The sequence below is a fragment of the Equus asinus genome, chromosome 3, assembly GCF_041296235.1.
Source record: "Equus asinus isolate D_3611 breed Donkey chromosome 3, EquAss-T2T_v2, whole genome shotgun sequence".
Classification (NCBI taxonomy): Eukaryota; Metazoa; Chordata; class Mammalia; order Perissodactyla; family Equidae; genus Equus; species Equus asinus.
Window position 1 is genome coordinate 69,556,198 of NC_091792.1, and position 19,026 is coordinate 69,575,223.

At 58.7% G+C, this 19,026-nt stretch overlaps 1 protein-coding gene across 3 annotated transcripts; it reads left to right on the top strand.

Annotated features, from left to right (window-relative positions):
* Nucleotides 1–8: 8 nt before the first annotated feature.
* Nucleotides 9–15,123, top strand: HR (HR lysine demethylase and nuclear receptor corepressor). 3 transcript variants are annotated; one of them, XM_070505228.1, is made up of 19 exons: nt 9–147; nt 1,417–2,066; nt 2,802–3,591; nt 4,889–5,039; nt 5,118–5,305; nt 6,767–6,934; nt 7,932–8,021; nt 8,199–8,314; nt 9,141–9,222; nt 9,597–9,760; nt 9,874–10,110; nt 10,263–10,428; nt 10,624–10,693; nt 10,895–11,025; nt 11,148–11,267; nt 11,366–11,481; nt 13,529–13,693; nt 14,124–14,252; nt 14,437–15,123. In XM_070505228.1, the coding sequence occupies exons 2-19, from the start codon at nt 1,455–1,457 to the stop codon at nt 14,497–14,499; spliced, it is 3,558 nt and encodes a 1,185-aa protein (XP_070361329.1). In that variant the 5' UTR covers nt 9–147; nt 1,417–1,454; the 3' UTR covers nt 14,500–15,123. The 3 variants fall into 3 exon arrangements, with proteins under 3 accessions (XP_070361329.1, XP_014722651.3, XP_070361331.1); XM_014867165.3 differs by having other exon boundaries at nt 6,770–6,934; XM_070505230.1 differs by lacking the exons at nt 9–147; nt 1,417–2,066 and adding an exon at nt 2,573–2,711.
* Nucleotides 15,124–19,026: the final 3,903 nt, after the last annotated feature.

The following is a 19,026-nucleotide window of genomic DNA, read 5'->3' on the forward strand; positions in this document are numbered from 1 at the left end:
AGAGCGCACGAGTGCACTGAGCGGAGAGAGGGAGAACGAGTCCTTGCCTGCCGGCCGGGAGGCCCCAGAGCCGGCCCATGGGGAGCGGGCGCCCGCCGGCCACGACGACCGCCGCCGCCTGCGCCGCGCCCATCCTGTGAAGCCCAGGTAAGTCCCGAGACGGGGCGCCAGGGGCCCGCCTTTGGGAGACGCTCGTAGCGGGCATTTCTGAGCCGAGCCCGGGCCGCACGCAGGGAGTGAGGTTCTCCGTGCTCCTGCTCGGACTGGGCCACACATCTGAAAGTTAGGATGCCTACCGAGGCCGGATCGCGTCGGAGTGGTGGCCCCAGAAAACCCGAGCGCCCTCTGTCAAGGCTCCCTGGGCTCCCTAACCGCCCTTCTGGGGTTTCAAGCAGCAGCCGAGGGCGCCTCGCTAGGAGAGCGCTGGGGCTCTGATGCCACCTGTCATCCTGGTCCTTTGCACGCACGTTCAATTTTCCCTCCTTTGCCTCTGTCTGGGGCCCATCCCGATTTCCCCGCCTCCTCCCCTCCCCTCGCCAGGCTGCAGTCACCAGCGGCTGCCGGCGGCCCTGGCACTGCCTGCTGGACTGGGGCAGCTTGACCCGTCCCAGCTGAGGCCTCTTAATCCCCTTCTCCTTCCCTTGGGGGCCGCAGTGGAGATCCCAGCCCCCAGCAGTTGTTCTGGGACTCTGCTTCAGAAGCCAAGAAACTATAGAGTGCTGGGAAGAGGCCGACTTGGGAGCTGCCCAGGTGTGGGGAGAGATACCAGCCAGCAGCCCTGCCTGGGGGCTCTCCCCAGTGACTTCAGCCTATGCTGCTTGCACTTCCCACCCCTCCAAGCCTGGGGGGCGGTTTGCAGGGTGGGCAAGCAGCGCCCCCAGAACTACAGACTGCAGTGCCGGAAGAGGCCTCTGAGACTGCTGATTTCTGAGGCTTATTTTATACAAGGGTACACTGAGGCCCAGAGGAGTGACATGACTTGCCCAAGTACACATAGCCAGTGACTGAGTCAGAGCCAGCATCCAGCCTTCTCATCTCCCCAAGCAGTACCTTCCTCTAAGCTCATCTTTTGGGTTCTTGCCCCTGTCCGTCCCCATGGTTTGTGACCAGGTGCCAGGCTCCAGCGAGGCTAGGACATGTCATCCTAGAAATGGCAGTTTCTGCTGAGGGGCTGTGGCCTAGGCGGGCTGTCAAGTCCCAGGCATTAGGGGGAAGGGGTGACTTCCCTACACTGGAGCATCCCACCCAGACGGGTCCTTCAAGCTGCATGTGGGCAGGCAGCATGGAGCCCAGCTGTGGGTTGGCACTTGCCTTACTGGTTTGAGCTGTAGGCAGGGCGGTACCCATTCTGCACCAGGCAATAGGGTGCTTGGGACACGTGCCTAAGAAGCTCATGTTTTGGTGTTTATGCTCCAGGAACCCCTCTGGGAGAGCCCCATGAGGGCAGGAGAGTGATGGAGAGTATGCCCAGCTTCCTGAAGGAGACCCCAGCCTGGGAGAAGACAGCCCTTGAGAACAGCAACGTGGGACAGGAGCTGGACACTCAGCTGCGAGAGAGCCTACGCCGTGGGGCACTGTGCCTAGGAGAGCCTCCTCCCTTCTGGAGGGGGTTCCTGAGTACCCCAGACTCCTGGCTTCCCCCTGGCTTCCCCCAGAGCCCCAAGGACACACTCCCACTGGTGGAGGGCGAAGGCCCCCAGAATGGGGAGAGGAAGGCCAGCTGGCCGGGCAGCAAGGAGGGGCTGCGCTGGAAGGAGGCAGTGCTCACCCATCCCCTGGCATTCTGTGGGTCTGTGTACCCACCTCGCTATGGCTCCCTGATCCCTGAGCATAGCGGTGGCCATTCCAAGAGTGACCCTGTGGCCTTCCGGCCCTTGCACTGCCCCTTCTTTCTGGAGACCAAGATCCTGGAGCGAGCCCCCTTCTGGGTGCCCACCTGCTTGCCACCCCACCTAGTGTCCAGCCTGCCACCAGAGCGTCCATGTGACTGGCCCCTTGCCACACACCCCTGGGTGTACTCGGGGGGCCAGCCCAAACTGCCCTCTGCCTTCAGCTTAGGCAGCAAGGTAAGTTTTGGAGCAGAGAAGGTACCTGGGGCTCAGGCCATGTGAGGCAGCTCTGCAGTCCCCGAGCAGTCCTACCAGGGCCGCACCACCTCGGCCTGTCCATTCTGATGAGAAGATAAGGTAGCACCCAGGTAGAGGAGCCTGTCAGCTCTGACAAAGTCGACCCCACGAAGTTCCTCCCCTGAGCAGCTCCCTCTCACTAGGCCTCTCCTGCCTTCAGGCCATTTCAGGGTTTGACTCACCCATTGTCCATTCAGAACAAGGCCCTGGGAACAGGGGCCTCAGAACATGTGGTCTTGCCCTGGGGAGGGCAGACAAGGTCTTCCATCTGGGAGTGGAATGTGCAGGCGGCCCCGTGGTCTGTGTCTGGCACCTCCCCCAGAGGTGACCTGCACGCCCAGGGATGAGATTTAAAATATTTTAAAACCAGTGTGGTACAGGGCATCGGACAATCTGAATCAATCCTGGAGGCCCTTTGGCTGGGCTAGGCATTGACCTTTTAGTTGCTGGATTGTGGGGAGGTCTGAGAAATTCTGGGGCAGCGTCTGGGGGCAGCCATGGCAGCGGGGAGGCACTTAAGAGAGCAGTGCTGATGAACTGGCCTGTGAGTTCTTCAGTATTTTCACAACCCTTCAGGCCACACAGGTGCGTGCCTGCTGGTGGTCAGTTCTGCTCATCCTTTTAAGCACTAGGAACCGAAATCAGCACCAGCTTAATCCCTTCTCCTCTCTTTAGGGCTTTTACCACAAGGATCCAAGCATTCTCAGGCTGGCAAAGGAGCCGATGCCAAGCACAGAATCTGGGTTGTTTGGCTTAGCCCCTGGTGGGCATCTCCAGAGAACTGGGGAGGTGGAGCGCCCTTCACTCCACCAGAGGGATGGAGAGACAGGAGTCGGCAGGCATCAGAATCTTTGCCCACTTCTTCTGGGGCATCCAGACGCTATTCCCAGGACCCCCTGGCCCACTTGTCCCCCAGGCCTCGTTCATACTCTTGGCAATGTCTGGGCTGTCCCAGGGGGTGGGAGCCTTGGGTACCAGCTGCAGCCATCAACCACGTCAAGGTGTCCCTCTCCTGGGCCTCCTACCACCCAAGTGGGCTGTTGTTCATCTCCCCTACCCGCTAGAGATAGAGGTCTTGGCCCTTGTGGGAAGTGCCAGGAGGGCCTAGAGGCAGGCACCAGTGGGCCTAGTGAATCCAGCGAGGAAGCCAACAGGGCCCCTGGCCCCAGGGCCTGCCCGCCCAGCCATCACACCAAGCTGAAGAAGACATGGCTCACGCGACACTCTGAGCAGTTTGGGTGCCCAGGCCGCTTCCCTGGGGATGAGGAGCGCCCAGCTGCCCAACTGCGGGCCCTCAAGAGGGCAAGCAGCCCTGAGGTCCGGGGAGCAGTGGGCGGCCCAGCCGCCAAGCGACCCCCTGACCGTTTCCCAGGCAGTGCCAGGCAGGGGGACAGAAGCTGGCAGGAGGTGCTGGACTCATCATTTGGGAACAAGGCAGAGGCAGAACAGCATGATGACTGCAGAGGTAAGGGGTCAGGGGAGGGGCTGCAAGGGGCCCTCTGTGGGAGGGGGCAGCCAGGACTGGGGCTTTGCAGGGCAGTGGGCTCAGTGGGTCCTTTGTGAGTGGATCACACCTGGTTGTCTGGTTCCCACTGGGTTGTGATAGCTCTCTGGGAGTTCCTTAGCATCTACTGGCCAGAGCCTTCCAGCAAGTGACTTCTGTTTTCATCTGCCTCCTCTGAACCATGGTGTGTTGGTGGGAGTGTAATGATGCGGGTAAGAGCATGGGCTCTGAGTCAGAGTACTGGGTTCTGACTTTGCCATCTGGTACTGTGTGACCTCTGGCTGGTTTCTTCACCTCTCTGGACTTTGGTTTCCTCATCTATAAAATGGGGATAAACACAGGACGTACCTCATAAGACTGCTGTGAAGATTAAAATGATATCATTCACCTGAAGTGCTTTGAAGACTTCCTGGCACTTAATAAGCACTCAACAGCATTCACCTTTATGATTATTTGTGCTACAAATCCCCATCTGGGGGACTGTGTCTCCTGAAGGACCCCTTGTCCTGCCTCAGGAACAAGCAACTGCTCTCTTGGCCAGCTGGATCATGGAAACTCAGTTTGGACTCTGCCAGTGTGAGGCCGTAGGCATATCCTGGATCCCTCTGTCATGGAGTGCCCCTCGTGGAGGGCTCCAGCACTGTCGGCCCCAGCCTCAGTTCTTTGAGATCACTTCAGTTGTTGGCCTCCTGGACTTCTGGGCCTGGATCAGGACTCTCTTGATGGCCGTGCCCAAGCACTCCTGCACCTGATGTGGCCCTGTGCACGCCCTCCCAAGCCTCTGCCTGGGTTATGAAGCTGCTGGCCCCTGTGCCTTCTTGGGTTACTGCACCTGTGGCCTGTGTTGAAACTCTCCGGCCTTCTCACCTTCCAGCGCCCTCCAGCCACATTGGGATTGTCTCCTCACACTGTCATTCAGCCAACGGGATCACTAAGCCCCTGGAGGAGCTCGCCAAAGTCTGCACTGGCTGGATCCTGCACTTGGGGGCAGGACGATTGCCCCGGCTGCCCCAGCCTTGGGCTCAGCACCCCAGACCCCTCTTCCCGGCCCGGCAGTCCCTGTCAGGGCATTGTCAGGCTCCCCACTCAGCCTTTTTAATGAAGTTTCTAGCTGCCTGGTTCACTCTTGCTGGTTCCAAATCAGACCTCATAGGCCTGGGCTGGTTCTGAGTATGGGTGGTCTGAGTGCTAAGGCAGGTCCTGGGTTTGCATAAGCCCAGGAAGCCCAGACTTCTGACCAGATGCATTGTCCCCTCAGGACCCCGAGATGGCAAGACCAGCCTCCAGGACCCAGGGCTTCAGGAAGCACCTTGCTCGGCTCCCCCGGCAGGCATTGCTCAGTGCCAAAGCTGTACCCAGGCAGCTGGAGAGGCAGGAGGGCTGGCCTGCCACTCCCAGCAAGCACCGAGGTGAGCCCTTGTCCCTGGATGCCCGCAGCACCCTTCCGCTCAGGACTCCCTCCTCACCTTCCTCTGCTCTGTCTCCAGATTGCCTCTGGGAGGGGAGCAGCAGCAGGAGGAAGACTCGGCAGCCAGCTCTGAGGAGGACAGAGGGTCTGGCCTGGAGGCCCAGCTCAGCATAGGCCTTGCCAAGCACCTGCTAAGTGGTTTAGGGGACCGATTGTGCCGCCTGCTGCGGAGGGAGAGAGAGGCCCTGGCCTGGGCACAGCGGGAAGGTGAGCAGGACCCATAGGGCATTCAGGATCCCGGGAGGGCCTGGTCCTGTGGTCATTGTGCTTTCACAAGGAGGCTGGGGTGGCTGGGGTGGGCCCCTCTCTCCCACCAGCACTGCCCGTCCAGCCGCCAGCTCGAGAGAGCTCCTGCCCTGCTTTGCCCTTATTCTTAGCTAAGGCTCTTAGTCAACACACATTCTGAAGTTTCTGGCCTGGGTGGGGGATGTTGGGAAGGTGTAAACCTGGTCCAGCCCAACTCTCTAAGAGCTTTTGGGCTTGCTGGGGAAATAAGACTGAGTGCCAAGTGTCTGCAAGAGTGCTTGAGGGTAGAGGAGCTCCCTGAGGGTTTTTGCACTAAGGAAGGCATCCCAGTGGCGAGGCTCACAGCCCGTGGAGGCGAGTAGGGTTTGGGCTGAGGTTAGAGGCTGGTGGAGCACAAGGTGTCCAGCTCGTCCCTCTGGCTCCATGCTCTCTTTCCTGCACCCCTTTCACAGCACCGCGAGAGTGGTCTTGGGAAACACACGCCTGTGGTCTGTCACTCCCTGGGTGGACGCCTGTTGGTGGCTCCCTCTTATCCCAGAAAGTCCAGCCCCTTCCCCATTCCTCAGCTGGCCCCTGTTTCCCCTGCCACTCCCTCAGCCCAGATTCCCGGCATACCGCATCATCGCCCGCCCTCCTTCTGGGCTCACCTGAGCTTGTCTGTGCCCTCAGGCCTTGGCACTCTTGTTCCTACTGTCTGGAAAGCCCTTCTCCTCCCATTCTACCTGGTGAATGAAAACTTACTCATCACTTGGGGCCCATTTGTTCAGCAGCCCCAATAATCACCACCCTCATCCTCCCATCCCATTCTCACTCTTGTCCCCACCCCGTGGTGCCATACTCATTGCCATGTTTATGGGCCTATCTCCCCCTTTGGAATATGAGCGCTGGGAGGGTGAGCACCAAGTCCTGACCAGTTCCGAATCCCCAGCACCCAACCCGGGACAAGACAAACATTTGTTGAATGAGTAAATGAATGTGTGCTCACTGGCATCCTTCCACCTACCAATGAGGGTTTTGTCTGAAACTTTGGGTGAGGGAAGGACTGGCCTCCTGAGGTTTCTTCTTCTAACATACAGAGTCCCCTGAAGAAAAGCCACCTCAGGCAGGAGGGAGGCCGGTGAAGGGTGTGTTGGAAGTGGTGTAGCTGGTAATTCAGGGCCCATGGGGAGCCAGAGAGCAGGACCTGGGGAGAGGAGGCCTGCATTTTCCCCAGGGGTGGGTTGCTGGAGGTGCCCGTGCTGCAGGGAGGGGCAGTCAAGTAAGCCAGGGTGTCTGTAAGGGGCCTGTCTCCCTTCTGGGGCGGCCGCTCAGTGGAAACTGCCCCTGTTTCTCTCCATCCCTGCCTGGAGGCCTCCCACATGAGGTCGTCAAAAGGGGCCTGTGGCTTGAGCCCCCTCTGACCCTGCTCTCTCCCACGGTCAGCAGGCCAGGGGCCGGTCGGGACAGAGGACAACCCAGGCATTCCGCACTGTTGCAACCGCTGCCACCACGGACTCTTCAACACCCACTGGAGATGCCCCCACTGCAGCCACCGGCTGTGTGTGGCCTGTGGTCGCATGGCGGGCGCTGGTAGGGCCAGGGAGAAAGCAGGTAGGAAAGGAGCTGGGAGCCGAAGGTGGGAGGGCAGGGACGGGGCCTCGGAGGGACTGCTCTGAGGTCTGTGGCCATTTCGTGGCTGCCTCTCCTCAGCCCCAGCCTCAGCCCCACTGCTCAATGACCCTCAGAGCAGGTCTTCCCCTCCCCCTGGATCAGAGGGCCACACTTGTGTCCTCGCCTACCCTTAAAAGAAGTCGAGGGCGTCTGGCCCCGTGGCGCAGCAGTTAAGTGCGCATGTTCCGCTATGCTGGCCCGGGATTCGCCAGTTCGGATCCCGGGTGCAGACATGGCACCACTTGGCAAGCCATGCTGTGACAGACATCCCACATATAAAGTAGAGGAAGATGGGCACAGATGTTAGCTCAGGGCCAGTCTTCCTCAGCAAAAAGAGGAGGATTGGCAGCAAATGTTAGTCCAGGGCTGATCTTCCTCAAAACAAAACAAAAAAGGAAGTCAAGGGCCTACCCTATGCCTCCCACTTTGCTCAGCTTGCACTTCAACACTGTGAAGTGGGTATTATTGCCTCCATTTTCCAGATAAGAAAAATCAGAGAGATTGGGTGACTTGTCCAAGGTCACACAGTAAGTGTTGTGTCCAGGATTTAGACTCAGGTCTTCTGACTCCAAGTCCCGTTCTCTTCAGGGTTCTCAGCTCTCTCTCCCTTGGCTCAGCTTGGTGACCTGAGGGCTTGAAATTTCCCAATGTTCCAACAGACATGGCCAAAAAGAGTTCCAGGGTCAGAAACGTTTTGGAACACTGTATCCCACATGATCATCTTGGTGTCTTGCAACGCTTATCAGCATATTAAAGGCTCTGCGTTCTGCAAGCAAAGAGAATCCTCTGTCACTACTGAGCCCGAGTTTCCCAGAAAGCCCGTGTCTCGTCGATTATCGAGCCCCTGACTTAGATGTCATGCCCTTGCCCTTCTCCCCTGACCTTAACCTGTGGTTCCCTTGGTTTCCTGACCCAGTGTCTCCTTGCTACCCCACAGGCTCTCAGGAGCAGTCCACGGAGGGGTGTGCCCAGGAGGCTGGGCACAGGGCCTGTTCCCTGATGCTCACGCAGTTTGTCTCCAGCCAGAGTGAGCCATTTTGGAGGGATGGAGCATGCAGAGGGCGGGTCCTGGGAGAGACCAGCCTCCTGTGTGGATGTCCCTCAGCCAGATCCCATGCCCTCCTGGTTGGTGAGGCCAAGCCATACAGGGGCGGCCTCCTGTCCACACTCACCACCAAACTCCATCTCCCCTCTCCCCTCACAGCTTTGGCAGAATTGAGCACCGCAATGCACCAGGCCTGGGTCAAGTTTGACATCCGGGGACACTGCCCCTGCCAAGCTGATGCCCGGGTGTGGGCCCCTGGGGATGGGGGACAGCAGGTAAGAAGCAGGGCATGGGACAGGCACAGAGCACTGCTGGGCCCCAGGGTTGGGCATCGTGTCTGCAAGGTACTGACCTTGGCAGGTTTGGCCCTTTCCTTTTGATGGGGACAAAGAGGGACACGGAAGCTGAGTGAAATCAGGCTACTTCTCGCATTGCCCGGGGGTTAGGCTCTGTGGAGTGAGCTCTAGCATCTGCCCCACGTCAGCCCACCCAGCAGCAGCCCAGAGCTCCCAGCCACTCTGTGCGCGTTCCCGCTTAGCACATCATGCAAGGGCTGCTTGCCGGCGCCTCCTGCCTCTCCACGCCCAGGCATGGGCTCCTGCAGGCCGAGCGCTGGCCCCCTTCTCAGTAACCACTGCACCTAGCACACAGCAGGTGCTCAGTATGCATTTTACAAAGTTTTTATGAAGTTCATGTTTTATAAAAGTCATTCATTCAAAAAATAGTTTATTGAATGCATTTTGTGTACCAAACACTGTCTGCACACCTACTGTGGAAAATTTGGGAACTACGGACAAGTATAAGAAAGAAAACAACAGGGGCTGTCACGCTGCCATTGTCGTTGTGACACGTCTGTCCAGTCGTTTGCCTATACATGTATTCAAGTCTGCGTTGGTCTACTGTAGACTGGACTGCACGTAGAATTCCATGAGCATCCTTTGTCCACCTAACATTGTGTCATAGAACATTCTGCTCCTTGTAGACACCATCTTAGGACCTAGAAGAATCCATTGTTAATACTTGTGGGTTGAACTGGGTTGAGTTGTGTTGGCCATTTTTAAATCTCTGGTTGGGTTGGGGGGTGGTGGGTGGGTTTAACAGAAGGAGCTGACAGAGAAAACTCCCCCAACTCCACAACCTTCCTGCAACGGGGATGCCAGCAGGACCAAGGACATCAAAGCGGGTGAGCGGCCTGTGCCTTGCTGAGGCTGGACCAGCGCTGGAGTCCCCAGGAGACACTGGAATTGCTTTAGCCATGCCCTCCCCACATACTCTCTGTCACTCTTCTCAAGTCATTCCAGAGAAAACAAATCTGAATACAATCTAGGACAAGCCTCCTAACCCCTCCCCACCAGGCCCCCTTCTTCTGAGCCCCTGTCAGCGGGGGAGCTGCCGGCAGGAAAGCCAGTGGTGGGAGGCGAGTGCATCCAGAGCAGACCTGAGGTGGGCAGTGCCAGTGAGGGGAGAGCAGACTGGGCTGGGAGACAAGGGAAGGGGCTGCAGGCAGTAGAGCCTCAAGAGAAAGGTGAAACCCGTCACCGTCTTCCTCCCCGACAGAGACCCCAGACTCCACAGATACCTCAGCAGAGGACCGTGCTGGCCGAGGGCCCCTGCCTTGTCCCTCGCTCTGTGAACTGCTGGCCTCCACTGCTGTCAAGCTCTGCTTGGGGCACGAGCGGATACACATGGCCTTTGCCCCCGTCACTCCAGCCCTGCCCAGTGTGAGCAAGGGCATGGAGGGAGGGCTGGGGGCCCGAGGACAGAGGCTGGGCTGGCCCTTCCTGTGTGGTCAGGCAAATCCTGAGCCCTCCTGCCCCACCCTCCCTCCCTGCAGGATGACCGTATCACCAACATCCTGGACAGCATCATTGCGCAGGTAGTGGAACGCAAGATCCAGGAGAAAGCTCTGGGGCCGGGGCTGCGGGCTGGACCAAGCCTGCGCAAGGGCCTGGGCCTGCCCCTCTCCCCCGTGCGGCCCCGGCTGCCTCCCCCCGGGGCTTTACTGTGGCTGCAGGAGCCCAGGCCTCGGCGTGGCTTCCACCTCTTCCAGGAGCACTGGAGGCAGGGTCAGGTGAGCTCCCCACGGCCCCCCTCCCAGCTCTCACAGCCTCGCCTGCCCTCAGGGCTGTGGTCTCTAGGGCCAGGCGGAGCCCTCATGCTGTTCTACTGCCATCGTGGGCACCCTGTCCATCTTCTCACATCCCCTTCCTTTCCCCACTGCAGCCTGTGTTGGTGTCAGGGATTCAGAGGACATTGCAAGTCAACCTGTGGGGGACGGAAGCTCTTGGGGCGCTTGGAGGCCAGGTGCAGGCGCTGACCCCCCTCGGGCCTCCCCAGCCCACAAGCCTAGGCAGCACAGCATTCTGGGAGGGATTCTCTCGGCCTGAGGGTAAGTATCCCTGATAACCAGTAGAAGGAGCTGGGGGCCTGAGCCTGGTGGCAACAAAGTCTCAGAGTGACCCTGGGGACAGCTGGAAGCAGAGCCCAGGGCTGAAACTGGACTCTGTTGCTGCCACTGGGGCAGGGGCCTCTGGGCCAAGGAGGTTCCTCTCTGGGCCAGTGACCTTTCTGTCTCTTCCCCTAGTTCGCCCACAGTCAGACGAGGGCTCCGTCCTCCTGCTACGCACAACTCTGGGGGATGAGGACACCAGCAGGTGTGTAGGCACCCAGGGCTGCTCCTATCACCCCAGCCACCGCCCGGCCCCTTGCCATCCTTCCTCTCCTCCTCTGCTCCCCACCCCATGACCCTCAGTGCTCCCTACTTGCCTCTGGGAGTTACCCCAGTAGTGGAGGGCTTCGGCAGGGTCTCTGGTGCCTGGGTTGAGCCTGCTGGGCGTGACCCACTCCCCCAACAGGGTGGAGAACCTGGCCGCCAGCCTGCCACTTCCAGAGTACTGTGCCCACCATGGGAAACTCAACCTGGCTTCCTACCTCCCCCCGGGCCCTGCCCTGCGTGCACTGGAGCCCCAGCTGTGGGCAGCCTATGGTGAGTGCCCACTCCACTCCTGCCCAGTCCCTACCCCCATTCCTGTCATCTCTGGGCACTCATGTGTCTGTGTCAAGGTCTCAGGGCCTGTTCCCAACTGTCCTTTCTCCACTTTCATGTAGGTGTGAGCCCACACCGTGGGCACCTAGGGACCAAGAACCTCTGTGTAGAGGTGACTGACCTGGTCAGTGTCCTGGTGCGTGCTGAAGCCCCACTGCCTGCCTGGCACCGGGCACAGAAAGGTGGGTCCTTGGCTGGAGGCAGGGGTGGGGACCAGCTGCAGATACGAGGTCCTGTCTCTGCCCACCCTGGGCCCTCCTGAGCCCACTTTCTCCCTCAGACTTCCTCTCAGGCTTGGACGGAGAGGGCCTCTGGTCTCCAGGCAGCCAGGTCAGCACTGTGTGGCACGTGTTCCGGGCACAGGACGCCCAGCGCATCCGCCGCTTTCTCCATATGGTGAGGAGGGAGCTGGGAGCCTTCCCCTTGCCCTGCCCAGCCCTCCTGCTCCCTGGGAGTGGGGGCTCCCAGCCCCAGAAACTCTCCCTGTCTGTGTGTGCACCCCGTGTGCTCGCTTCCCCCCCCGCTCAGGTGAGCTGGACAGCCTCGACTCAGAAAGCTACAGAGAAGGCAGACCAGGACCTTGTGGGAGCCCTGCGGGTGGGCACAGAAGGAGCGGGGTGTTGAGGCAGGACCTGATGACGAAGTGAAAGTAAGAGCTGCTGCAGGCTGGGGGCTATGTAAGGGCTGTGGGTACATTCTCTCAGTTATTGTCACAACCACCCGGTGAGGCAGGTACTGCTGGCTTTCCCATTGTGCAGATGGGAAAACTGAGGCAGCGTAGTGGAGCTGGCACCTGAGCTTATGGCTGTTCCTGCCCCAGGTCACTACACCGTGCTCCTCCTGGGGGCAGGCAGCCTCCCCTTCAGGCTCTGGGCGGGCGGGGCTGGCAGAGGGCAGAGGGAAGCCCATGTGAGATGCCCCCCTGCTGCTCCCCTTTCCATCACCCACACCTATGAGGAGGGGCTCCTCAGGGTGCTAGCAGGTGAGGGCTGAGGGAGGTAGCGTGGCCGGTGGAGGGAGATACTGCACCAGACTAAGGGTCAGGGGAAGGAGAAGAGGAGGGGGTGAGCAGAAGGCAGGAAGCTCCAGGGCTGGGCGCGGTGGGAGGCCAGTGTTAAGGTTAGGGCCGCCCAGTGGCTCCAAAGCCCACTGAGCTCTGATTGTCCAGGGGAAAAGACATCCACCATGTGTCACTCCTGCTGAGGCACATGCATACACACGACATGCAGATGTCAACATGGCTGTCCGGCACCACCTTCCTGCCCACAGGCATGCACATCTGCAGACACATCAACAGACACACATGGATCTGTAGATACACACGCAGATGCTGGAACACGCAGAGGGGAGCAGACAGAAGCACATGTTCACACACAGATGGCCTCGTCTAGTCTGGGTGTGTCTGGCCGTGGGCAGTCCCATATAGCCAAACCTGATGATTCATGGGGAAGATCTGAGGGGCGTATTCTCACTGGGTGGCCTGGGAAACACTGCTGCTAGCTCCAGGATGGATTTGAACCTCTGGGGGCAAAGAACCTGGGCACCTGCCTGGGGCTACCCTGGGGTCCAACCTGGCTCACCAGCCTCCTCACTCTCCATGGCCCAATCTTGGAGCCCTGAGCCCTGAGCCCTAAGCCCAGGGACAACTGCTGAAGTCCTGGCTAAAGGGGTGGATTTAGCTGGTGGCCAGTTGGAGCACGATGCAGGTGTCAGGTGTTCACCTCTGCAGGTGTTTCCTGGGCATCTCATTCTCTGGCCTCCACAAGGCCCTGTCTGCCCAAGTTGCTCCCTGCTCTGATTGGGCTGGTGAAGGCCCCCACAGCTGTGCCTGCTTCAGAGGCCTCAGCCTGGACAGGCAAGCCCGTCCATCCACTGGTGTCCATCCACACTTCTGTGTGGCCCTGCCTTTTCTGGATCTGGTATCTTAGAAGGATCTGATGCATGCTCTAGATTGTCTCCCCGGGGATGTACAGCTCCCTACTCACCCACAATTTAGCACACAATTCAGGATGTTCACAGGACTCCAGGCTAAGAGCTCCTAGTGTAGACGGCTTATGAGTTGAGATGAATGCAGGATGTCTTCCTGGGTTTGGGAGAAAGGGGGACCTTTGAGAGAGGGAGCCGGGGCCTAGGGCCAGGGACCCAGAGGCTGTTCAAGGCGTTCAGCCACAGGAAAGCGGAGATTTAGAAGCCCGCCGCGGAGCCCTCAATCCTTTCTTCTAAAGTCCTCCAGACAAATCTCTGTTCTGCCAACCTGCGTGGCCCCAGCCCCTTGCCATTACAGCCCCTTTCTCTCCCAGCCCTTCGTCCTCCCCTGCCGGCCCTTCAAGACTTGACCACTTCAGCTCTTTTCCGTGCCCCTAGCCTCTGGGAAGCCCACGCCCGTCCCGCTGCAGACTGCCCTTGCCTCGCCCCTTGCTCACTGCCCCTTCTCTTCTTTGAGGTGTGCCCGGCCGGCGCAGGCACCCTGGAGCCTGGCACCCCGGGCAGCTGCTACCTGGACACAGGACTGCGGCGGCGCCTGCGGGAGGAGTGGGGCGTGAGTTGCTGGACCCTGCTACAGGCCCCTGGAGAGGCTGTGCTGGTGCCTGCGGGGGCTCCCCACCAGGTGCTTCCCCAGTGGACCAGGGGCTCTGCAGAGAGCTCAGAATCTCAGAAGCGGCAAGAATGGACATCACAGTGATACAGCATCTGCCAGCCTCTTACAGCCTCATCTCTCTCAATACCCTAGAGCTAGGCATGGCAGGAAGTAAGGCACTCATTGCAGGGATGAGGAAGTGCTGGAGAAGCTGAGCGGTCCTGAAGTCATCAAGCAGACTGGGCATTGTGTCCTCAGATGCCAACTGCCTGTGCTGTCTCTGGCATCCCCTTGTCCTGGTTTTGGCCATGCCCTTTGGGGTGCCTGGTGCTGGATCCAGGGCCTCTGCTCTCGGAGAACTGGGTGGGGGTCATTATAGGAAGTAGAGACCAGAGGGGCAGGGGAAGGATGGCCATCCTGAGCCTCTGCTGACCCTCCTGCCCCCTCCTCCCTGGCACAGGTACAGGGCCTGGTAAGCACAGTGAACGTCACTCAGCACTTCCTGTCCCCCGAGACCTCTGCCCTCTCTGCTCAGCTCTGCCACCAGGGACCCAGCCTGCCCCCCGACTGCCGCCTGCTTTATGCCCAGGTGAGTGTGACACTGGCCAGGAGGCTGGGTGTGTTGCCCAGGTTCCCCCGTGGCACAGCTGGGGTGGCATAGCAGATCCAGTTCTGTGCCAAGCAGGCAGCCAGCCTGGGCCCAGGAAGGGCGTTCTTTGGGGGAGGGCCCAGGAACGTGACTGAAAACCCCTTGTCCTCTCTCTTTCTCCTAGATGGACTGGGCTGTGTTCCAAGCAGTGAAGGTGGCTGTGAGAACATTACAGGAGGCTAAATAGGGGATGCCAGGTGCCTGGGGTAGGGGTAGGGCTGGTAGGCCAAGTGCTCAGCCCAGGCACAGCTTTAGCAGGGACTGATGCTGGGGGGACGTGGGGACTTTTGGTGAATCCCACAAGCATCACTCTGGGCACAAGCAGGGCACCCCATTCCCCTCCCCTGACCTGGGCTCTAAAGCCAACAGCCACAGTGCCACCACAGCTCGCTGCCCTGCACAGGCTAGTGCCTGCTCCACCCCTGCACCCTTCTCCACGGTACCAAACCCACACTGGGGATGGTTGACTCCCTCCAGCCCTTGTCCCCAACCCAGGAGACAAACAGCCCTTCCTTATGGGACCTCGGGAATCATTCTGGTTTAAGCAACACCTTCTGCTGCCTCATCCTCTGCCATCCCACCTCTGCCTCAAGCTCTGCTTGCACCACCCACATCCTTACTGCAGGCGTGCTGGACAAGGGGCTGCCGAAATCCTGCCCTCTTTCCAGAGAGCTGTGAAGTGTGGGGAGGGGTGGCATCAGGGGACTGCCCGGGCTTGGCTGGAGGGGATGATATAGGCGATGCCTTCTCCCTGCTCCCTCCTCTTGCCACCCTCCTTCATCATTTCCATTAAAGTCTGTTGTTTTGTGAATGCTGCCAGTGTGGTTGGCCCTGCTTCTGCAGGCCCCATGGATTGGGGAGGGAGGAAAGACATGGAAATGGAGAGTATGGATGGGTGCTGGGGCCGGGGTGACAGGGACCTCAAACACCCCACCTGCTCTTCTTCTGGAGGGCCTGGGTCCCTGCCACCCACTGAGCAGCGGATGGAGCCTTCCAGGGGGCTGCCCCTGAAGATGCTCTTGACAGCGACAGCAGGCAAGGCAGAGCCCTGGGGCGCAGCAGTGAGGTGGCCTCCCTGCGCAGCATGGGCTGCAGAGATCTGGAGCCCCAACCCTTCCCCGCAAACTCCAAGCCACTCCCTCTCTCCTGTCTGACCTGACCTGGAGCTCCCGGAGTGTGGCCCAGGAGACCTTGCCCAGCCGTCTGCTCTTGGTGCCCCAGGCCCACCACCCTGCCCTGGACTGAGCCTGCTGCCCAACCGCTGACTGCCCCTCCCCACCCCCAGGCCCTCTGATGCGGCTCTGCCCGCTTCCCTGCCCTTATCCATCTCAAGCCCAGCATGCCCCGACTCTTGTTATACCCAATTGTTGCTGTGGTGGTTCACAGGATTTTTTTACGAAATAAAATTTTTTATTATAAGTGTAATATACTTTCAGAACATTTAGAAAATAAGAAAAAGTCACCTGTAAGCCCACCTCCACTCACCCCCAACCCAACCACAATCAGTATCTTGGTGTACTTCCTTCTAGCGTTTTCTCCAAGGATCTGACTTACGCACAGTTGAGCTGGTGTGTTTGTACTCCGTTCTTCCTTTAACACTGTGTTGTGATCATTTTCTGTGTTGCTACCTGACCTTCATTTTAAATGGCTGCTTATGTTCCATAAGTGGCTTCCCTGTGATTTATGTAACTATCCCTTATTAAAAATTAGGTTTCTTCATTGTTTGCAAAGCTAGGTTATTTTCATTTCTTCATGGGACAGAAAAAAAAGAAAAAAAAAAATAAGGAACTGCTACTCTTCACTGTGCCCTGCTTTCATCTAACTGATCCATTTCCTCCCTGATCAGGCGTTGAGGGAGACACCATTTGTTTCCATTTTACAGAAGAAGAAACAGTCAGGTGGGGGTTAAGTGGGTCGCCCAAGGTCACACAGCAATTTTACTGGCAAAATTGGGATTTGGACCAAGTTTCCTGCCTCAAGCTGCCTTATTTATTGTATAATCTTCATGCTTAATGGACTCCGCAGACGGGCCTGCTGGCCTCTCTGTCCTCCTCCTTCCAATGGAGGCACTTCACGGCTGGTCAGGTTCCAAGTGGCCCTGAGTGACCCATCCCTACCTACACTTCACCTTATAGAGCCATGTCCTGATGTCACCCCAGAACTCCAAAGACGGGGTCCTTCCTGTGGGAAGATGGGGATGTCCGGGTCACTGGGTCTCTCTCTTCCCCAAGAGACCTCTCTGCTGTCCCCCCTTTCATGGTGGGTCACAGCGCCCTCGAGGGCACACTGCAAACAGCAGGTGGACCAAACGTTCCAGGACAGGACCTGGGAATGAAGCCAGTCCCGGTGGGGACTGACCCTGAGACTCGGTGTGGGTCATCTGGTGGCACTCTTCCTCATGGAGGCTTAGCTGGCTCACCACCGCCCAGCCGGCCCTTCCGGCCTCTGCTCCTCCCAGCACCCCCACTGCCCGCCTTTGGCTCCAGCCCCTGTCACTGGCCCGGATAGCACAGCCATGCACCCTTCAGAGCTAGAAGTGACTTCGGGGAGGGTATATCCAACGCTGCCCTTTTCTTTTTTCTTATAAAGTATATTTTTTAGGCTTTTTATTTAGAAATGATTTTAGATTTACCATCAAGTCACAAAGATACAGAAGGTTCACAGTTACCTTTCATCCAGGTTTCTGTCCTGTTAACATCTTACATACCACACACAGTGATCAAAACTAAGACACTGATATCCACACAAAACTATTAACTAGGCAACAGACTTTACTGGGGTTTCACCAGTCTTCCACTAACGCCCTTTTCTGTTTCAGTATTTGCCAGTGCCTGCATCTGGCAGATGGCCTAGAGGGTAGATGGGGCTCCCTCACAGCCAGCTCGCGGCAGAGCGCACGCTGAAGCCAGATTCCTCCTCCCTGTACCTCGGGCTGCCGCCCTCCTCACCCTTCCTACCTTGTCAAGGGACAGGGTTTGCTGCTTGGTAAATGACTCCAGTGTCACAGACACCTGTGCCTCACCCTGCCTGCCAGTCCCTGTCCCTGTTCCCAAGGTTGCCTACACTGCCTTCCTGCACACGTGCCAGCCTGCACATGCGTGTCCACGTGCCCTGAAACAGCTGGCTCAGGCTGCTCCCAAGGGTGCTGGAAGCCTGGGACAGCATGGCCCACCAGTTTGGCCACTCCTGTCTACCACCTGTGCAGCCACCCCCACCAGCCAGCGAACTTCCCTCTCTGGGAATGGAGGATGCAGAGCAAACTTGACGGAGACCTTCCTTTGTTTCTGGTTCTGGAGGTTTCTATCGCAGCATCACCCCCACCCCACCCCAACCCGTCCCCGCCCCCTGCAGCCCCCAGCTCTTCCTGTTCTATCTCAGGGCTTCTCTTGTGTCAGCGTGGTGTGCGCTCTTCCTCATGCTGCCTTGAGAAAGTCTACTTTCTGTTGTCTCCCTCGGCACTCCTGCAAGGGCTGGGCACACCCCTCGAGGCCCCTCTGCCTGTGCAGCCCTTCACAGTTTACAAGGGGCTTTTGCGGTGCCTCTGTGCTCCTCACCACTTAACAGGAGAGGGGCACTTTCCCGGGGATGGCAGGAGCGGAGCTGTGGTTTGTTGCCTCTTTGCTCTTCCAGGCAGCCAGGCTGTCAGGTGTTTATCTTAGGCCGCCTCCGAGGCGCTCAGAGCCCTCTCCAGACATGACCTCATTCTCTCTCAAATCATCCCCGGGAGGCAGAAAGGAGGCTGGGACCAATGTTCTCCCCACTTCACAGATGGGAAAACCGAGGGGGACACACACACGCACACGCACACACAGCAAATGCACTGACAAGCTGCTCTGCAGTCCTGGGGTCCCGATTCTCAGCCCCGTGAGGCCAGTTGTTTCGGTAGGTGACAGGTCTTGGATAGGGTTGGGGGCAGCAGTGCTCACCAAGTGCCTCTAAAGATTGCGGGTCCGGGGATACACCCAGCCTAACACCAGCCCTGCCTCCAGGGACTTGCCGTCAGTTCCATGTACGTGAGAAGAGCCTGAAGGGGCTGACCTGCGGTGGCTAGAATTCCTGAGAGTACAGGCTAGTTCCATGGCGGCCCTGTAGGCAAACGTCACTAAAGTGGATCTTTGTGTGGTAGCAACAAGTGCTGTGGGTGGGAAGGCCCAGCCTGCAGGATTGGTGGGCTGTCTGGTGATGGTGGCCTATGCTGGACAATCCACAGAGCTCCTCCCATGACGTCTCACCTTCCCAACAACCCTAGGAGGGAAGAGCTGTTATGAGCCTGCTCTACAGATGAGGAAACTGAGGCCCACAACTTATCCAGGGGCACAGAGCCAGCTAGGGAGAAGGGCTGGGCATCCGGCTCCAAGTCCGACGCTTTATTCCACAAGCTGCTATCCCCCAGAAGGGAGGTGCACAAAGCCAGCAGGAGGGAAAGGAGGGACCTAACTGGGGATGAGAAAGCTAGGCTCTGCTGGCTTCACAGTTTCACTCCAGCTGGCCTTGCCTGCCTGTCCTGGGCAGAGGTTAAAGGAAGCTCTGAAGAGGAAAGGTCAGGCTGGGAGAGAAGCAGGAGCTGACCAAAACAACCCACACCCTGCTCTCAGTGCGCCAGGCCTGCAAGCTGGGGTGGGGGCAGCAAAGGGAAAGGAGCAGGCGCCCCTGCCCTCCGAAGGCTCTCAGTCTGCAGCGGGAGGGCCCTGAGCCGGCGTGGGACGTGCAGTGG

Excerpts from the sequence above, each read along its gene's own strand:
- HR (XM_070505228.1), top strand. The coding sequence starts at position 1,455 with ATGGAGAGTATGCCCAGCTTCCTGAAGGAGACCCCAGCCTGGGAGAAG. Across the intron at positions 8,315-9,140 it reads CTGGGGATGGGGGACAGCAG|AAGGAGCTGACAGAGAAAAC; the intron begins GTAAGAAGCAGG and ends TGGGTTTAACAG. Across the intron at positions 9,761-9,873 it reads TCACTCCAGCCCTGCCCAGT|GATGACCGTATCACCAACAT; the intron begins GTGAGCAAGGGC and ends CCCTCCCTGCAG.